General features: G+C 51.3%; 1 protein-coding gene across 1 annotated transcript in view; it reads right to left on the bottom strand.

Annotated features, from left to right (window-relative positions):
- NBEAL2 (neurobeachin like 2) overlaps positions 1 to 17,975 on the bottom strand; it is a 173,507-nt gene that overhangs the window by 98,379 nt on the left and 57,153 nt on the right. The window contains 1 exon segment of the mRNA XM_073334853.1: positions 10,234 to 10,322. Coding sequence (XP_073190954.1) covers positions 10,234 to 10,322 — 89 coding nt within the window.

Here is a 17,975-nt window from a genome sequence, read left to right as displayed (position 1 = left end):
GTCCCCTGCACTCATGGCAGGAGTGAGCATTATCTAGACCATCCCTGACAGGTGTTTGTCTAACCTGCTTTTAAAAATCTCCAATGATGGAGATTCCACAACCTCCCTGGGCAATTTATTCCAGCACTTAACCACCTGGCAGTAAGGAAGTTTTTCCTAATGAAGGGTATATTAGGAAGTTTAGCCATTTTTATTCACTTGTACTGTAAGGGTTGTTCTTCGAGATGCAATGCAGACCAGGGAGATGTGCATGCGCCCGGCATGCCAACACTAGAGAACTCTGCCTAGCAGTACCCGTAGGCCCTCCCTTGGACATAAAAGGTCAAGGGCACAGACTCCGATGCAGAGGGGACAGAGGGTGGGTTGGGGAATATACGTCTGCATCACATATTGAAGAATAGTTCAATACATGCAAAGTAACTGTTTTTTCTTCTTTTTCGAGTAGGTGCAGATGTGTATTCCATGTAGGTGACTCACAAGCAGTACTAGCAGGAGGTGGGGCTCAGAGTCCATTTAAACAGGGATTGCCTTCCCAAAGTTTGCAGTTGAACTGGATGTAACGGCACAGTGGTTTGTAAATGTACATACAGAGGACTAGGCGGCAGCCCCTGCAGATGTTCAATATAGGAATGTCACTTAGATACATCATCAATGTGGCCAGGGACTTCATGAGATGAGCTTGCACCCTTTGAGAGGACACAGTTGGAGATACATTATATGCGGTCATGGTACAGGAAGTTATCCACTTGGAGATCGTCTGCTTGCCCCTTCATTCCATCCGCATATGAAACAGACAGCGTGAAGATCAGAAAGGTTTAGTCCTATGCAGGTAAAAAAGCCAAACCTTGCCTGACATCCAAAGTATGAAGATCCTGCTCATCTGGGGTTGAATGTGGCTTAGAGAAAAAACACTGGGAGATATACATCTTGGTTTAAGTGAAACTGAGAAACCACTTTAGATTAAAAAAAAAAAACCTCAGGATGCAGCTGCAGGGTTACTGTGTCTTTGGAAAATTGCGTGCAAGGATGCTCCACCCTCAAAGCCTGCAACTCACTCTCCCGCCGGCAGATGTTATGGCCACAAGAGGAAAAAAAAAAAGTTTTCTGACACGGAACGGAGAGAGAAGACATTGTCAGAGGCACCAGCCGAGGGCCCATAAGAGCTGCTAAGACCATACTAAGATCCCGCAAAGGAACTGGCTCTTTAACCAGCAGGCAGAGATGAGTGATTCCTTTCAAGAGCCTCTCCGCCATGGAGTTCGAAAACACCAACTTCCCATGGATAGGTGGATGAAATACTGAAATCACCCGAGTGGACTCGCAACGAACTAGGTGCGAGACCAGAAGACTGAAGGTGTAACAGGTACTCCAAAACATCCTAGCTACAAGCCAACTTCTGTTTAACTCCCTAGGCTAACAACCACATGGAGACTGCTTCCACTTGGCCAAGTAGGCCACTCTGATGGAAGGCTTTCTACTATTAGGCAAGAACTGGGCTTGTTTAGTCTGCAGAAGAGAAGAGTGAGGGGGGAATTTGGTAGCAGCCTTCAACTACCTGAAGGGGGGTTCCAAAGAGGATGGAGCTCGGCTGTTCTCAGTGGTAGCTGATGACAGAACAAGGAGCAATGGTCTCAAGTTGCAGTGGGGGAGGTCTAGGTTGGATATTAGGAAACACTATTTCACTAGAAGGGTGGTGAACCACTGGAATGGGTTACCTAGGGAGGTGGTGGAATCTCCTTCCTTAGAGGTTTTTAAGGCCCAGCTTGACAGAGCCCTGGCTGGGATGATAGTTGGTGTTGGTCCTGCTTTGAGCAGGGGGTTGGACTAGATGACCTCCTGAGGTCTCATCCAACCCTGGATTTGCCAGATTGCCTCAAACATCATTCCTCCTCTAACCAGGCAGTATCCACACCATGAGATGCAGGGAGCTGAACGCTGGATGCAAAACTTGACCATGACACTGAGTCAGGAGTTCGGGGTGAAGAAGAGGTATGGGAGGCTGAACTAATAAATGTGAGGAGGTCAGAGAACCAACATTATCTCGGCCACGCTGGAGCAATGAAAGTGAGCTTGGCACTGTCCAATTTCAGCTTGAGAATGACCAGCGGGATGATCAGCACTGGAGGCAAAGCATACAGGAATTCCAGTTCCCAGCTCAGGTGAAAAGCATCGGTCAGAGAGCCTGAACTGAGACCCCCTCCAGAGCAGTACAGCCTGCATTTCTTGTTGGGTTTCATGGCAAACAGGTCGATTGTCAGAATGCTCCAAACTTCAAAGATGGCCCATAGGCCCCTGGGCTTCAGAGACCACTTGTGATTCAGGGAGAAATTTCTGCTGAGGCCATCCACTGGGTGATTCTGGATCCCAGGTAAGTGATCGGTCACAGGGGTAACGTTTTCCCCGATGCAAGACTGCCAGAGCCTGATCACCTCCCAACACAGCACGTTGGAGTGTGCTCCTTCCTGTTGGTTCACCTAAAACATCACAGTGGCATTGTCAGTGAGCATGGAACTGCTGAGTCCCTGGTGTCATCTCGAAGGGCCTGACAGCCACTGTAGCTGGCACAAAGCTCTAGGACACTGAGATGCAGAGAAGCTTCCTTCCGCAGGCCTTGAACTTTCAGCAACCCCAGATGCACTCCCTAACCTATGAAGGATGACTGGTGACTACAATCCTAGGCAGAGGGGACCAGCAAAGGGAACGCCCTGACACACGTTGCCCGGAACCATTAACCTGGTACTGAAGTTAGCCTTACTGGCCTGTAACTGCCAGGATCACCTCCTCCTCCAGTCACCTGGTACCAAGGCTGATTTAAATGATAGGTTACCTACCAGTCAGTAGTTCTGCAATTTCATATTGGAGTTCCTTCAGAACTCGTATTTTAATTTGCTGTTTAATTTGTCAATTTGTTCCAAAACCTCGTCTACTGACGCCTCAGTCTGGGACAGTTTCTCAAATCTGCCACTGGAGATGAATGGCTCAGATGTGAGATGTTTCAGAGTAACAGCCGTGTTAGTCTGTATTCGCAAAAAGAAAAGGAGTACTTGTGGCACCTTAGAGATAACCTATTTCCCCTTGTTTTTTCCTACCCCCCCGTCCTCAGACGTTCTTGTTAAACCCTGGATTTGTGCTGGAAATGGCCCACCTTGATTATCATACACATTGTAAGGAGAGTGGTCACTTTAGATAAGCTATTACCAGCAGGAGAGTGGGGTGGGAGGAGGTATTTTTTCATGCTTTGTGTGTATATAAAAAGATCTTCTACACTTTCCACAGTATGCATCCGATGAAGTGAGCTGTAGCTCACGAAAGCTTATGCTCAAATAAATTGGTTAGTCTCTAAGGTGCCACAAGTACTCCTTTTCAGATGTGAGATTCTCCCTCACATCCTCTGCCGTGAAGATGGTGGGGAAGCTAAATAAATTCTTTGCATCAATGTCCTTGTCTTCCTTGAGTGCTTGCCTTTAGCACTTCAATTGCTCAGTGGCCCACTGATTGGCAGGCTTCCTGCTTCTGGGGTTCTTAAAACTAACAGCTCCCCCTGGCCCACCCCCCGGTGCTGCCTTTTTTTTTTTTTGGGAGTCTTACTATTTGCTCTTCAATTTCTCTTTTGACCTGCCTTATACTTTTACTCTCGACTTCCCAGAGTTTATGGTCCTTTCTATTTTTCTCAATAGGATTTCACTTAGTCCTGCCATGAGTACTGGAGACTGGACTAGGTGACCCCTCAAGATCCCTTCCAGTCCTATGTTTCTGTGATTTTATTATTCCAATTTTTAGAGGAAATCTTTTTGTCTCTAACTACCTCTTCCACTCTGTTCAGCCATGGGGGCATTATTTTCATCCTCTTACTGGTTTTTTAAATTTGAGATATACATATAGCAGGAGCCTCTATTATGGTGTTTTACATTAAGTGTCTCTGCAGCTTGCAAACATTTCACTCTTGTGACTGTTCCTTTTAATTTCCATTTAACTGGCCTCTCATTTTTGTATAGTTCCTTTTTGAAGTTAAATGCTACTGTGGTGGGTTTCTTGATATTCCCCCCCACAAAAAAAAGGAATGTTAAATTTAATTACATTGTGGTCACTATATTCACCTCTTAGACAAGATCCTGCGTGCCGCTTAGGACTAAATCAAGAATTGCCTCTCCTCTTGTGGGTCCCAGGACTAGCTGCTCCAAGAAGCAGCCATTAATGGTGTCTAGAAATGCTCTCTCTGCATCCCACCCTCAGGTGACATGTTCCCAGCCAATAGGGGGATAGCTGAAATCTGCCATTATTGGAGTTTGTTTTTGTAGTCTAATCTCCTGAGCATTTCACCACCCTCCTCAGGCGGTCCGTAGTATATTCCTATTGCTACACTCTAATTATTCAAGCTTTCCGTCAATGTTTAGGATCCTAGGATGAGACCTAAAATGGTTGAATAAGCTTAGTGTGAACCGAAGCGGAGAGGGGACTTTTCCATGCTGATCCTGGTGTGGTAGCGGGGAGTGGTTGGACAGACCTGCTCCATCCCGTGTGCTGGAAGAAGTACTCCTCTTAGAAACAGAGGAAGAGTCTCCCTGAGCCTTGGAGCAGTTCCAATTAGTCTTATGGGACCTCCTCCTCATCACGCTAGAGTAGGGAGAACTCCGCTTCCTCTTGGGCGAAACAGCAGGGTCCGAAGGTGCAGCGATATCACCTGCCGGATCTGAAGGCAACCGCCGATCAGGTGAGGGCCTTGATATGTCAGCCATAAGTCTCTGGCCATCAGAGGCCTCTTCTGGAATGACTTGCAGATGGAGCACCGTTCCATAACGTGCCCTTCACCAAGACAAAAGCACCTTGGGTGGCGATCACTGTTGGAGACACCCCAAGACAAACAATGCTTGAACCGTAGTGAGAGCCAAATACTCTAGACACTTAACTAAACCGAATGTACTACTAACTATTAACTAGAGGGGAAAAAAAAAACCCTCAGAAAACAGACTGAAAACATGACGTGAACACACCACACCGAGTGCCACTCTAGCTGTGGGCGGTGAGAAGGAACTGAGGGGGGTCGGGGCAGCAGTACCCTTACATAGTTAGGGGAGGAGCAAGGGCCACAGGGCATGAGCACCCCTCCACGGGTACCGCTACGTAAAGTTCTCCAGCTTCAGTGCACAGGACATGCGCACAGCGACACGGAATACACGGCTGCCTCTCCTTGAAGAAATCAGCTTTGCTGCCATCACGCTGCCATCCACAGGACCAGGGCCAGCCGTGAGCAAAGCAGAGCGACTATGCTCCAAGCCCAGCTCCAAGAGGGAGCGAGGAAGAGGAGTACACCAACAAACAGTGTCCTGCGAAGCTGTGGGACGACAGGTAAGCTTCAGAAACACCCCTGGCCTACACTGTTGCTGGTGCATTGCAAGCTGCGTGGCACGACCTTGATCATACCGGAGATCTTCATATGAGCATTACTGACTTGACAAAATTCGTGTGTCATGCAAATAAGACTTTGCCCAGAAGCCTCTTCTTTCTGGCCTAGCACAAATTTAAACACGGCTGGCACGTCCCTCTCAGAGGAGAGGCACTGAAGATAGGACATGCCAAGTGTCATTGCTAAAACCCCTGAAAACACCCTCATCAGACAAGGATAGGCACAGGCTTGAGACGGCTTCCCTTGGCAGGGGATTACAGCTGCATGATCTAGGAGCTCAATGAGACGCCACTCACAGCTCTCTCTCCCACTCCACACACAGCCACCTTCCAAAAATAGACACTCTCAGGATCCAACAGGCTCAGTGTGGAGCCCAGCCCGAAAGAGCAAAGGGATTTCTCTGCAGCTGAGCTCAGAGGGAGATAAGAGCCAGACGCATTCTTCCCAACCTCAGAACTCAGATTAACTAGCGCCGCCAGCAGAATTTGAACGGCCCAGTGGTTAGGGAGGCAGCCTGGGACGCTGAAGAGCTGGCTTTGAGCCTCTGCTCCACCATATCTTCCTATAGCGTGAAGCTGATTCAAGATGGTAAGGCAGTCTGTACTGTGCAGTGGGGGCTTTGAAAGTACATGCATATAGACAGCCCTAATTATGCACAAACGGCCTCTCGTTTGTATCTTATGTACCAAAGCTCAAGCTTCAGGGCTTCAGCCAGCCACCCGCAGGGGTCAGGAAGGGATTTTCCCCAGTGTATTCTGGGAGGTTTTTTTTTTTTTTTTTTTTTTAAATCTCTTTCCTCTGAAGCATCAGTGATTGTCATGGCTGGAGAGGAGACATTGATTGGGGAGGACCAGGGTTCAGAGGTGTCACCGAGCATTCTGTCTCTCAAGGGCGTGGCTGGCTGGTTCTTGCTCACATGCTCAGGGTCTAACTGATCACCACATGTGGAGTTGGGAAGGAATTTCCCTCCAGGTTAGATTGGCAGTGACTGGGGGGAGGGCAGGTTGCCTACTCTGCAATGTGTGGGTGAGGGCCACTTGCCAGGAAGAATGGGTGTATCTCAAACATTTGCCTGCCATTGCAGGGGACTCCCGCATCAGTGCGCCTTGATCCCCCTTATTCTCTGCCTGTGGCACATGACAGCCTTGTCTTCTGTGGGCTGTGATACTTTGATCTAACTCAGTTGGTGGGTTTAGTGGGGTGGAGGGGCTGGTGGCCTGTGATAGACAGGAGGTCCCTTCTGGCCTTGAACTTTGTGACAGTCTCTCTTCTGGTCTTCCCCCACCATAGCTAGACAGGCTGTTTGCCCTGCAGTTTGCACGAGGCAACAGAACTGACTAATACACCAGTACAAAGGTGGTGATGTCGTCTCCATGGAGAGCTCCTCACTGTCACCATCTCCCCATGCACGGTGCAGGGAAATCAGCTCTCTGTCCTCCTGCCCCACCCCCACAAGAGAGGAGGGAAGCTGCCAGGAAATTGCACTGATGGTTGGAAGACGCGAGGACAGATTGTAACTTTTCGTCCGCTCGCTGCAATAGAACCAAGGGGTGTGGAAATCAACACTGCTAACTGCAGGCAGAAGGAGATAGAGGTGCAGCCACAGCATGATCTGAAACCTGGAAGCAAAGGTTTCCACAAATGGCTGCTTGGAGTTCAACTATCCAGGGCCTAATTGTTAATCTCACCCAGGTTACCTGCATGAATCTGCACTGACACTAGCTAGGGTAAGAGTTATCAATCCACATGCTTCAGGTCATAAAACTGACCACCAGAATGGGTCAGGAAAGACTCAGCCATATAAAAACAGCATTGCTCTAACAGTCAGATGCATTATGGGCTTCATTCTGAGTCACCTTATTGATTTCAATATGGATTGCAGGGGCTCAGCACCTTTCAGGATCAGGTTCTGTACTGTGGCGAGGTGGTATCGGGCTTCCCGTCAAGCATCAGTTATTGGCCAAATTCGAGTAAGGGAGGGTGGGAGCATGAGAACAGTTTCATCTAAAAGACAACCCATGTTGAGCACAGAGTCTAGTTTTACTGCTTCAGAGCTGGTCAGATCCTTTCCAAGGGGTGAACATAATCCTCAATTATGCAGTCAGATCGTCTAATGGGCCGAACGCCCTCTGACCTGCCAGAGGTTTATTCCAGAGCTCTTCATGGGCACTTTCCTGATCTCAAAGCCTGGGGCAGTCCCAGCCCATCTTATGCCCCTTCCACAACCGGCCAGTGGAATGAGGAAGCCGGAGAGTCTAGATTTTAGCCTCCTACAGCAAATACGTTAAAATCCACCCCAAGGTACCAAGGAAGGAGAGCGTGAGAACTCTGGAGGCTCCTCTTCGCTCAAGTGCCAGATGTACCCCCAGGAGGGGTCAATGCAGGGGGCTAGGAATATAGGAACCAGCCACGCCACAAGCCAGGCACTCAGGCAGGGGACCAAGGACTTAGGACCCTCCAGAGCCTCAGAAATATTCTCCTTGATCCAACAGAGGCAGCAGGAGCTGAATCGAAGAATTTAGATCAGCTGGCAGCTGGGGAGAGAACTCAAGAAAAAGGCCAACACAGAGCAGGGAGTAATGGTAGCGTCAACAACGAACTCAGCTACATACTGATGCCGAAGACTGCTAGCGAAACCTCCTCCCCACCATTCCTGAGCCTGGCACGCCCTAAATCCAATTCTTCCTTTTGTTACACCGAGGTAGCCCAATGAGATTACAGGTTTTAATGAACGCATTGTGAAATATTTCACAATGCACAACCATAGGCGTGTTCCACTTGTGCGTAATGCCGGCCGAGGAGCATCCGCAAATAGCATTAAGTGTAGATTAGCTGATCGTTGACGGGCCAAGTGCAATTACTGTACAACAATAAAGGGACTTGCTAAATATAGCCAATATTTGGAGCCTGGCTTTCCTTCTGCCTTAAGCCACCCAGATTGGGCTCCATTTCCCCAGCACAGAGCTCCTGGATCATCACTTAGGAAGTATTACATGATTAGTCATATCTATAGACATGGGAATAACCATGGCCAGAGAGAGCAGGAGCCCAAGACTGCTCGGGGGGTGGGGGGGCTGCGGGTCAGGGCCGAGTTACAAACACACAGCTCTGCCAATGCAAGCACTGGAGGACAGAGGCGCGGAAGGGAAAGAAAAGCTTTAACGGCTAGCGCTGCCTGCATCACGTCTAGCCACTAGTCCTGCAGTGGAAAGTCACCCACACGATTTACATCCTTGCCCCTCCCGAACAATGCGAGCAATGAAGCACGGGGGATTTCAGGGGACTGTTGTAAGTGCAAACCTCTCGCGCTTTCAGCCAGCTGCCCCCATTCCGCCCCATTCCGTCTATTCCCCAGCACAAAAGCAGCACAAAAGCTGCTGCCTCTGGAGAAATTCTGCATTAGGTGGAATTGCATCAGGAGGAGGTTTTCAAGAGCCCCAAAGCCACAAGCGATGGGCACTGGCAAGGTGTACCGTCCCCCATAGGTAGTGGGCACCGCAGGACACAATGATGCCCATCCTCAGTCCTGTTCTGCAGAAAGATCTTCTCCCGAGTTAGCAGTCAAGTCTCACACTCCTGCATGTCCCATCTAGAGAGAAGGCTTCTCCTGCCTGGGATGGATGGTGGTGAACGGGCATGGAAACAAACAAACCTTGGGCAGAGACCGTGGGACCCTCACTTCCAGGGAACAGCAGCTAGCACGGAGCAGAGGAGGAGCATCCATTCCTGTGAATCCTTGTTAGATTCACTATTACTGCAAGCTCCTTGGGGCAGGGACCTCCCTTCCAGGTAATACACCGAGCACAAAGATGCCTCCACATTAATATCACGAGGCAAAGTCAAGAAGCTCTTCCTCCTGGAGAAGTGATGCCTGCACACTCAGGCGGAGGAGGATTACAAGCCATTCGTAGCGAGACAGGGATAGCTCTTGGGACTGATCACTAGCTACTGGGCCAGTCACCTCCAAGGTGCTGGACCTGGCCCGAGGAAGTGGCTCCTGAATGTCACTGCTGTCTGGTTTCACGCTGGCAGCTGAGCAGCCGTAGATATGGGGGTCTCACTGCAGGCCCCGGAAGTAGAGCATCCACTTCACAATACTAACCTCAAGTGGCACTAACTGGCCCCCTTCCCGGCAAGAGAGCAGCTAAAATCCGAATGGGCCAAGGGCACTGGCCCCTCCTCTGCCCCTGGCGGTGGTCAGTCTAGAACAAAGCTAAGGCACGTTTGAGAGGACAGCACAGGGGAATCTCGCGCCGCCATGGCTTGTGGTGTTCCTCTTCACAGATCGTTTTATTTTAGGGGCCGGAAGGGATCATTAGGATCATCTCATTTGACCTCCACCATAACAGGCGAGAGAATTTCAGCCACCACTTCCTGTATCAAGCCCCTAGCTTCCGGTTCAGTTAGAGACTATTTAAAAACATGACAGGTGACGGAGAATATTCCGTGTCCCTGGGTAATGGTCAGTTACCCTCACTACTAAAAACAGTGTGACTTGTCGCTAGGCCGAATTTGTCTAACTTCGCTTCTCAGCCACTGGTCCTCGTTATCTGTGGGTGTACAAAGGAGTCTCCAGAGATGCTGCTATTCTGGCAGTATTCGCCCAGCACGCAATTCACACTGGTTTAAAGAAAAATATTCGACAGTAATCTGTGAACCCCTTAGGCAGAGAAGCAAGCGAAATCTACTGAAGGCACTGGCTTCACAGGAGAACTTGTTCTATTCAATTCAAGTTCTTTAACTGCCCATGTGACCTCCAAGCGTTTGCACTAACTAGCGTGACCACAAAGCAGCCCCCAACCCAGAGTCCAGAGAGGGGAGAGACTCACCTCCTCGGGTCCAAAGACTGTACCGCGATGATCTTTTCAAAGTTCATTACAAACGTCTCCAGCCACTGCTGCAGGTAGGTCAAGTCTTTCTAAAAGACAAAGCAAGGACGTGGTGAGAAGCCAGGAGTAAATATAAACCAAACGTACACCCCCACACACAGAGCTGTTAGCTGAAGAGACGGGCCCGAATTAGAACCGTCTAGTCTGAATATCCACAAGCTTCGGGGGAAGTTAGAAACAGAGGCAATTCCAGATTCAAGCTTCATCGATGAGTGTGTGCAGGGTACATAGCGCTGCAGAATCCATGATAATTCTACACATTCCGTATGTACATGGAAGAGGGTCACATGGTCAGGGTCAAACTGATGGCCAGATTTGGGGGTGTGAAGGAATTGCCTCCCCAGGTAAATTGACAGACACCTTGGGGGTTTCCTTTACCCTTCTCTGAAGCATGGGGTGTAGCTCACCTGCTAGGTGCATCTGGGCAGATCTCACCTCATCAGCTCCCTGCCACTGCATGGGCACCGGTGGTCCCACCATCTCTCCTGTTCTCTGTCTGAGAGTTTAGTCTCCCAAGGACTGACATGAATTGGAGCCTTCGGGCTCAATATAGGGGTATACTGGTGAAATTTAACAGCCTGTGATGCACAAGTGGTTAGACTAGATGATTTAAATGGCCCCACCTGAGACCTGTCTTGAAGGGGCTCAGCCCAGAGTGATGGGCACCCAAGCCTGGATAGGCTGACAAGTCACATGATCAGCAGCCCATCGCAGTCCCCTCCCCTATGATACACCCCCTTGGAGGCCACACATCCGGGAGGGGAGCTTTCCTATTACACAGCAGCCAATCACCAGCAGGTCTTGGATCCCCACTATCCACTCTCAGCCAGGCTGACCCAGCCCTGCACGGTTCTGAGATGCGCACTGAGCTCCAGGAGCTTCACCGGGCACCTCACTGATCTGACCCTCCAGGGGCCCTGTCTGCTTGACAGAGAAGTTTTCCTCCAGTAGCCTGGGCTAAAATTTCCCCTCTCCTCCTCAGAGAGGTGTCACACCCGCACTGGTTGGTCGCTGTCCCTCACCCCAGAGAGGGCTGCAGCTCAGCAGCGCTGCGGCCCGGAGTTCGTAGAACGTGAGGCTAGATTTCAAAACAGATGACACACAAGTTGTGCAATGCAGTTATTACTACACAGACGTTTTTGAATAGCCTTTTGCCCTCAGCAGCCCCAAAACGAGATGGTAGCCCTCTGCCTTTTGTAACCCGCGTCCTTTCAGCAGCACAGACAGCATGCAAGTGAAGCAGGCTGAGTCCTGTACCCCTTCTCCTGCATGCTGGGTTTGTCTTAGCCAGATGTCAAGCTCCACGGGGCAGGTTGCACATCTCATCTATGCTCTGTAAAACACCACGTACGTTTACAGACCGGTACTGTATAAAAGGTTTATTAAACTCACTCCAACTCAGAACATAAGCAGTAACGGAGCAGCAAACTCAGGTTCCACCATAAGGTGATATGATCTTAAAATCCTCATAGGATTGTCCCACTCACGCCCCCTGTTCGAGGGCGGGGAAGATACTTCTAGACATCCATGCAAAACTCCCGAAGGACAGCCAGTACAGATTCCACTGCAGGGTACTGCATCACAAACCACGCCGGAGACCAGCTGACCATCCAAAGGGGAAAGCAGAGACCACAGTCCAGGGAAGTCAGAGAGGCTTTGTGCCATCACCTTGGTGACCGTCTCCCACTGAATGCCAGGAAACAAGGCGAGAGAGAAAAGGTGGGCCAGGTCATCTCTTTTATTGGGTGAAACACACAAGCTTTCGAGACAAGCTTTTATTCTGTGGGTGAGACAGAGAGAGACAAGCTTTCGAGCTACACAGAGCTCTTCTTCAAGTCCAGGAAACGTAGGGTGTCACAGCTAAATACAAGACCAAATAGATCGTTCAGCATAAGTAGTTGGCACATATATTGTAAGGGACCACTCAGTGTGAATGGACCTTAGAATATGTTCGATCTTGTATTCAGCTCTGACATTGAGTAAGCTCGAAAGCTTCTCCCTCTCACCAAACAGAAGCTGGTCCAACAAAAGAGATTATCTCACCCACTTTGTCTCTCCTGAGGTTTTTTAATACCTTTTGGGTTCTTCTTCTTTGCCTGGTAGTTCCTGAGCCTTTAGGTCACACTGCAACCACGAAGGCTGGAAACTTTTCCCAGAAGCGGAGATTGCTGCATAATCCCAGGATTCCAGGAGCTGGTGCTTTACAAAAAGCCACAAACAAAGTGCAAGCTGGCAGAGTAGCCAGTTCCAGCAATCAGAGCCCATTCTAAGAGACCAGAAGTCCTTCCCCTGCTTCCTTATCAGACAAGCTGCCTGTAAGGTCACACAGGTCACTATTGGTGGAGGGGAGGAAAGACCCACGCTATTCTCTGCCATGCAAACAAGCCAAAAGAAAGGGACTGAACAATCAGGTTAGGCCAGGGGTGCAGGAGAAGGAATCGGTCCTCTCCCGACAATCCGGGGGTCACCTGCAAGGACCGAACCCAGAACCACTGACTGCATGAGTGGAAGGACCAGACGTGCTGGCTCAGAGGCCGTGGCCGATTCAAATCACTTCTGTGTGGTCCAGTGACTAGCGGGACAAGGACCCACACTGGCTTAACACAGGTTACGCTGGGAGCCTGTAAAGCCAGGGTCACAGTGCAATGCCCGTGGACCGGCATACGGCCCGCAAGGCTCTGCAGTGCCGCTCGAGGCTGCTCCCCCCGGCTCAGTGTGGAGGGCAGCCCCGGCCCAGCCAGTGGGCTGCTCTAACTCATGCCAGCTGGCTGTGGGCCCAAGGGACCATGTGCCAGCTAGAGAGCGCCAGAGCTCAGTGTGCACCAGCCACTCCCCCTCCCCGACCACACCACACAGGCCCTGGGGGAAATCCCCAAGCAGGGTTCTGCGTCCTTCGTGCCATAACGGCACAGGGCAGGGCAGAGAATGGGCCCTGCAGCTTGGGTTAGCCAGCTGCAATGGTACATTCAGCCCCACATGCTAAGCCAGGAACCCCCCACCTAATGCCAGAATCCAGAGACAGACATGCACATTCAGGGAAGCCAATCACAACCAGCAGCCAGCAGCATACGCACCAGCCCCTTTGCAGTCCAGCCTTTCTCCCAAGAGCCATTCCATGGGACAGACGGACACCTGAAACCAGGGGGCCAGAGAGACCATTCCTCCATTTCTTCTGCACTCCCTTGCTGCTGCATCCTTCTAGTGCCCATCACCCTGGTATCTAAGTGCTTCCCAGAATCGTCTGCCCTTTTCCTTTCCCCGCTAGTAGAAGCTCTGCCCCCCACCGCAGGATGTGTGTGTAGGTCTCCCTCCTCCTTTGAGTGGCAGGCTGCCTTGAAAGCCATCTGATGCCAGATCAGCCCGATTTCCTCTGGATGCTCCACAGTTAAGCCTCTTCCCCTGAGAACAGTTTGCCTATCGGTCCATCGCTCTTTCTGTCTCAACTCACCATAGTTCTATAGAAGAGATAGGCCGATAAGGCAGAGTCATTGCAGGCAGAGGTAGCAGCTTCTCTCCTGACACAGCTCTGGGGCGAGGAGACCTGCCGGGGCTTTCATGCCCAGTCTGGGTGGGTGGAGTTCGCAGCAGGCAGACCAATGGGCTGGGCCTTAGCTCCCATCTAAATCCTGGTGTCCCGGAAGCCAGGAAGCAGGTCTTTAGTCCCTCTGTCTCCTGCCCACCGAGCACACCAGGAGCAAGAAGTGCTTTAGTTAAGCTTCAGTAGCACCCAAGGTTCCCAACACCTCCCATCGCAAGTAACCTTTGCCAGGAAAGCAAATGGAGATTCCACGCCCCAATTCCTTCCCAAAGGAAGGTGGCGAAAGGAAGGTGACTTTAGGGTGGCGAAAGTCCCTAGAGCAAGGATTTCACTCTGTTTCAACCGACAGCTTTTCAGAGTGCTCCCTGTAAGAGTCTACAGGGCTTTCCCAGGAAGGCAAAGAGGCGATTGGATACACGCTTTAGATATTCCTCAAATGCCTGGTCTATCCTCCTTCCTATCACAGCACCTCTTCATACACTCGCTGCTCGCCACAGGAAGAGATGCCAGGATCCCAGGCTAGCTCCAAATGACAGGGCTCCTCTCCCCGGGACAGCCTAGCAGGACCGGCAGGTGTAAGAGACGCTGTCCTCAAAAGGGCCTGATCCTGCCAGGGGCACAGCACTCTCAAAGGGAGTGCCCAGCACCTGGCTGGATCAGGCCCAAAGACTGGACCGGTAAAAGCTCTCACACACGTGACACGTGCTAGCCTCCCTCCTGCTACAAGCGATCGATCAACTTGCCCAGCACTGCGGAGACAGCAAGTGGAAGTTGTATTTACTAGCTTGTTTTTCACACCCCAAACACAGAGCTTGTTTCCTGTAACGTCTCAAACATCTGCAAGCGCTAGATCAGAGGCAGACGCCCACCTAGCCTGCACAGACTAACCCCCCGACGCAAGGCAGCGGGCTACCACCTGCATGCCATCCAAGCTGGGGCCACAGCTACCTGAAAGACAGTGTGCAGGTGTTACCTGGCAGGCAACGGCCGGAGATCCCATCTGACAGCCTGGCAGCTCCATCATCAGCCAAGGGCTAAGCCAAATCTAGCATGCAGGCGACGTGCCGAGAGCAGAGCCGCTGGCAGCGTGTGCGGCCCCAGCGAAGGTCGGCGACGCTCCGGGAAGGGGCGGGGGAGGGAGAACGTGAGCGCGGAAAGCAGCAAAACAAGAAAGTGACTTTAAAAAAAAAAAGCGTTGTGTAAAGAGAGAGTCAGGAAATGCCAAGTCATTAGAAACATCAGCGACACTTCCTCCCGCAGAGCCACACCGGCCGGGGGACAGGCTGGGTCTCCAAGAGGCACTTGCTTCTAACCCTCACTCAGCACCAAAGGGGCACCCAGCACCAGCCAAGACCCTGGCCTGCTTGGCAGCCCCGAGAAGGGGACACTGGTGGGTCTCAGAGCAGCATCAGCTTGTCCCTTCCCAGCCACATCTCTAAGGCTACTGGGGCAGGTCCATCCCGGGGGCCAGCTCTGCCAACCTTGATGGAGCGACTCCAGGGACGGGAGGCCCTTCACTTCGGGTTCACTGAGTCCACACAAGCTCCCCCAGAGGGCATCCGGAGCATCACAACCCCACACCTCCCAATCAGCACATCAGCAGCCCTGGCTCCTGCCCTGCAGCGCCCCCTACTGGAGCAGTGCTGTATCCCCCCCACCACAGCTCTGCTGTGCGAACCTCAAGCCGGGGCCCCAGGAACTCTTGCTGTTCCCAGGCCTGGGCTTTCCCATGCCGCCAGTTCTACCCACGAACCTCACTCCTGAGCTGCAGCCCCTTCTGCTGGTCTACGGTGGAGGCTCAGCCAGCTCCGCTTAATCCTCAGCCACCGCACCTTCCCTTCCTACGCTCTCCTCCGGTACAGTGCTATCCCAAACTAACCAGAAACAGGCCCCTAGGGCCTCCTGGCCCCACTTGTAGGCTGCCAGCCATGGGAACCCCTTCTGGACAAGCCTGCGTTCGGAGACTAAGGGTAGGCTCGCCAGCGTGCGATATACACCGGTGGCAAGACGAGAACCAGGCCCCAAACGTAGTAACGTGTCAGGGAAGGATTCACAGCCAGGTGACACTTGGCAAGTGCATCAAACTACTTCCTATGCACTAAAATTCAGCCAGGAGACTCCAGGAGCGAAAGATGCCAGGTTCCCATTGGTGATGGGAACGCAGAAGGTGGACCAAATGCAGCGGGGAGTCCCAGATGGTGTGACCTGTGGAACCAAGGTAAGGGGGAATGACGCCATTTACACTAAAAGCCTACAGAACGATTGTTTTTTAAATAGGCTAGAGTCATCCGATAGGCTTCTAACACACCAGGGATAGAATTCCCTACTGAATTCTACAGCGGGGTCAGAAAGGACGCCCTAGAAAGGTTAACGTTTTTGATAGGACTTTTCTACCTTCTTCCAGCAGGTTACACCAACCGTAGGGCTCCTATATACAGAGCCACATGTAACTCTCACACGTGCACATCGCACCACAAAGTTCAGCCTCTGAATCTCAGTGAGCACGAAGGAACTCATGCGGGTGCAACTCACACACCAGGGCAGCACAGTGAGAAAAGAGGGGGAAGTACAAACAGTTCACCACGCACCCACTTACTGCTTTGTCAGGGGCTGGAGGAGGTGGACATAGATCCACTGGAGGAACCTCAGTTTGGCAGTGCCCAGGTTAAGGTAGTCTGATCTTTCCCGTGCCTTCTGTTTCTCTTCTGCCCACCTCCACCCTCCATTTGTATTTGATCGTCTTCTAGAGGTGCTGAATTCCACCTTCAAGGAGAACATGATCTTGAACTCAGAACTGGCGTTCCGCAGAGACATTAAGCCCGTGTCTAGTTGACTGGAACAGCTGCCTGAGGGTTGTGGTGAATCCTCCAGCTCTGGCAATTTTTACATCAAGGCTGGCTGTTTTTCTGAAAGCTTGGTTCTGGTTCAAACAGGAATTAATTCAGGGAAGTCCCACGGCCGGTGCTGTACAGGTCAGGTGATCCCAGGCGTCCCTTTTGCCTTTATAATCTATGAATCTCTGCACTAGAGGTGAGCCCAACCCTTTTGCCAACCATTCCCAAAGTTTAGGGATCTTCAGTGCACAGGATGGTTCCGATCTCAGGTCCTTCTCAGTGCAGGGGAAGGTTCCCAAGCTGCCCCAACTGCTCCCCTGTTTGTGGCAGCAGTGGCCCCTGCATCTCTCCATGCATAGCCAGAACAACCCTGAATAACCAGCTGGCAGGAGAAAAGGAAACGAGTGACAAGCCAACAGCCCCAAGCCAACAACGGGAGGAAGAATTTGCAGAGGGCCCTGAAAGCTTCCCGCTCTGCAGTGAGGGTTTTGCAATCCCTTTCTGCTCAGGATATTGGGCAAGAAGAGGTGGTTCAATCAACCTGCCCTGGGAGTGCCTGCCCAGGGCACAGCTTACCAGCAGGCGGCTCACACCCTGCAGTTTGGCAACGGTGGGGAAGCTGGAGGGAAGATTATCCTCCATCCAATTCCCTGGTAACAGCCCCAGTGGAGCCGGAAAAGCCATAATGATGGGTGGGATTCTAGAAGGGGAGGGAGCTCCTAGGACCCTAACGCGGGCCTTAGAATGAGCCTGTTGGACACCTCTTTAGAATGCACCTTGCAGTAATCGGGCAATAGGATACAGAATTCAAGTCAATAGGAAGGGAGGGTGCTGAGGCCCTCCCAGGACTGGCACTCAGAGCAACAACAGTGTCACCAGGGGGTTACCTGGCACTATTTTATCACACAGGATTCGCTGTACCAGATTTGGATCAGTCAAGCAGCCTCCTACAGTGACCAACACCTGATGTGAATAAACCCCACAACACACCTGGCCAGCTATGCAATGCTGCCGCAAGCCTGCCTGACCGCTGTGACAATTGCTTGATGCCCTGAAGCATGACAATTGATTATACAGAAGAGCCAGTGGCTAAGCCAATTTTAAAGACATCACGCTTCACTGGAACGCGCTTACAGTCAAAAAAGGGACCAAATACAAAGGTCTCCTTTGCGGCCAGCGAAGGAGCGTCTGCCAGTTCTAGACAGCAAAACATTTTTATGGCTGTTAGGCATAAAAGGAGAGAGAGCTGGGTTCTAATCCACCTCATGCACGGAGTGGAGTGTTAATTCCAGTCACTGATTCCTTCTTGC

Source organism: Lepidochelys kempii, chromosome 2 (genome assembly GCF_965140265.1).
Source record: "Lepidochelys kempii isolate rLepKem1 chromosome 2, rLepKem1.hap2, whole genome shotgun sequence".
NCBI classification, from domain to species: domain Eukaryota; kingdom Metazoa; phylum Chordata; order Testudines; family Cheloniidae; genus Lepidochelys; species Lepidochelys kempii.
Note: the sequence above shows the minus strand (reverse complement) of the source record. Positions and strands in the feature narration are given on the sequence as shown.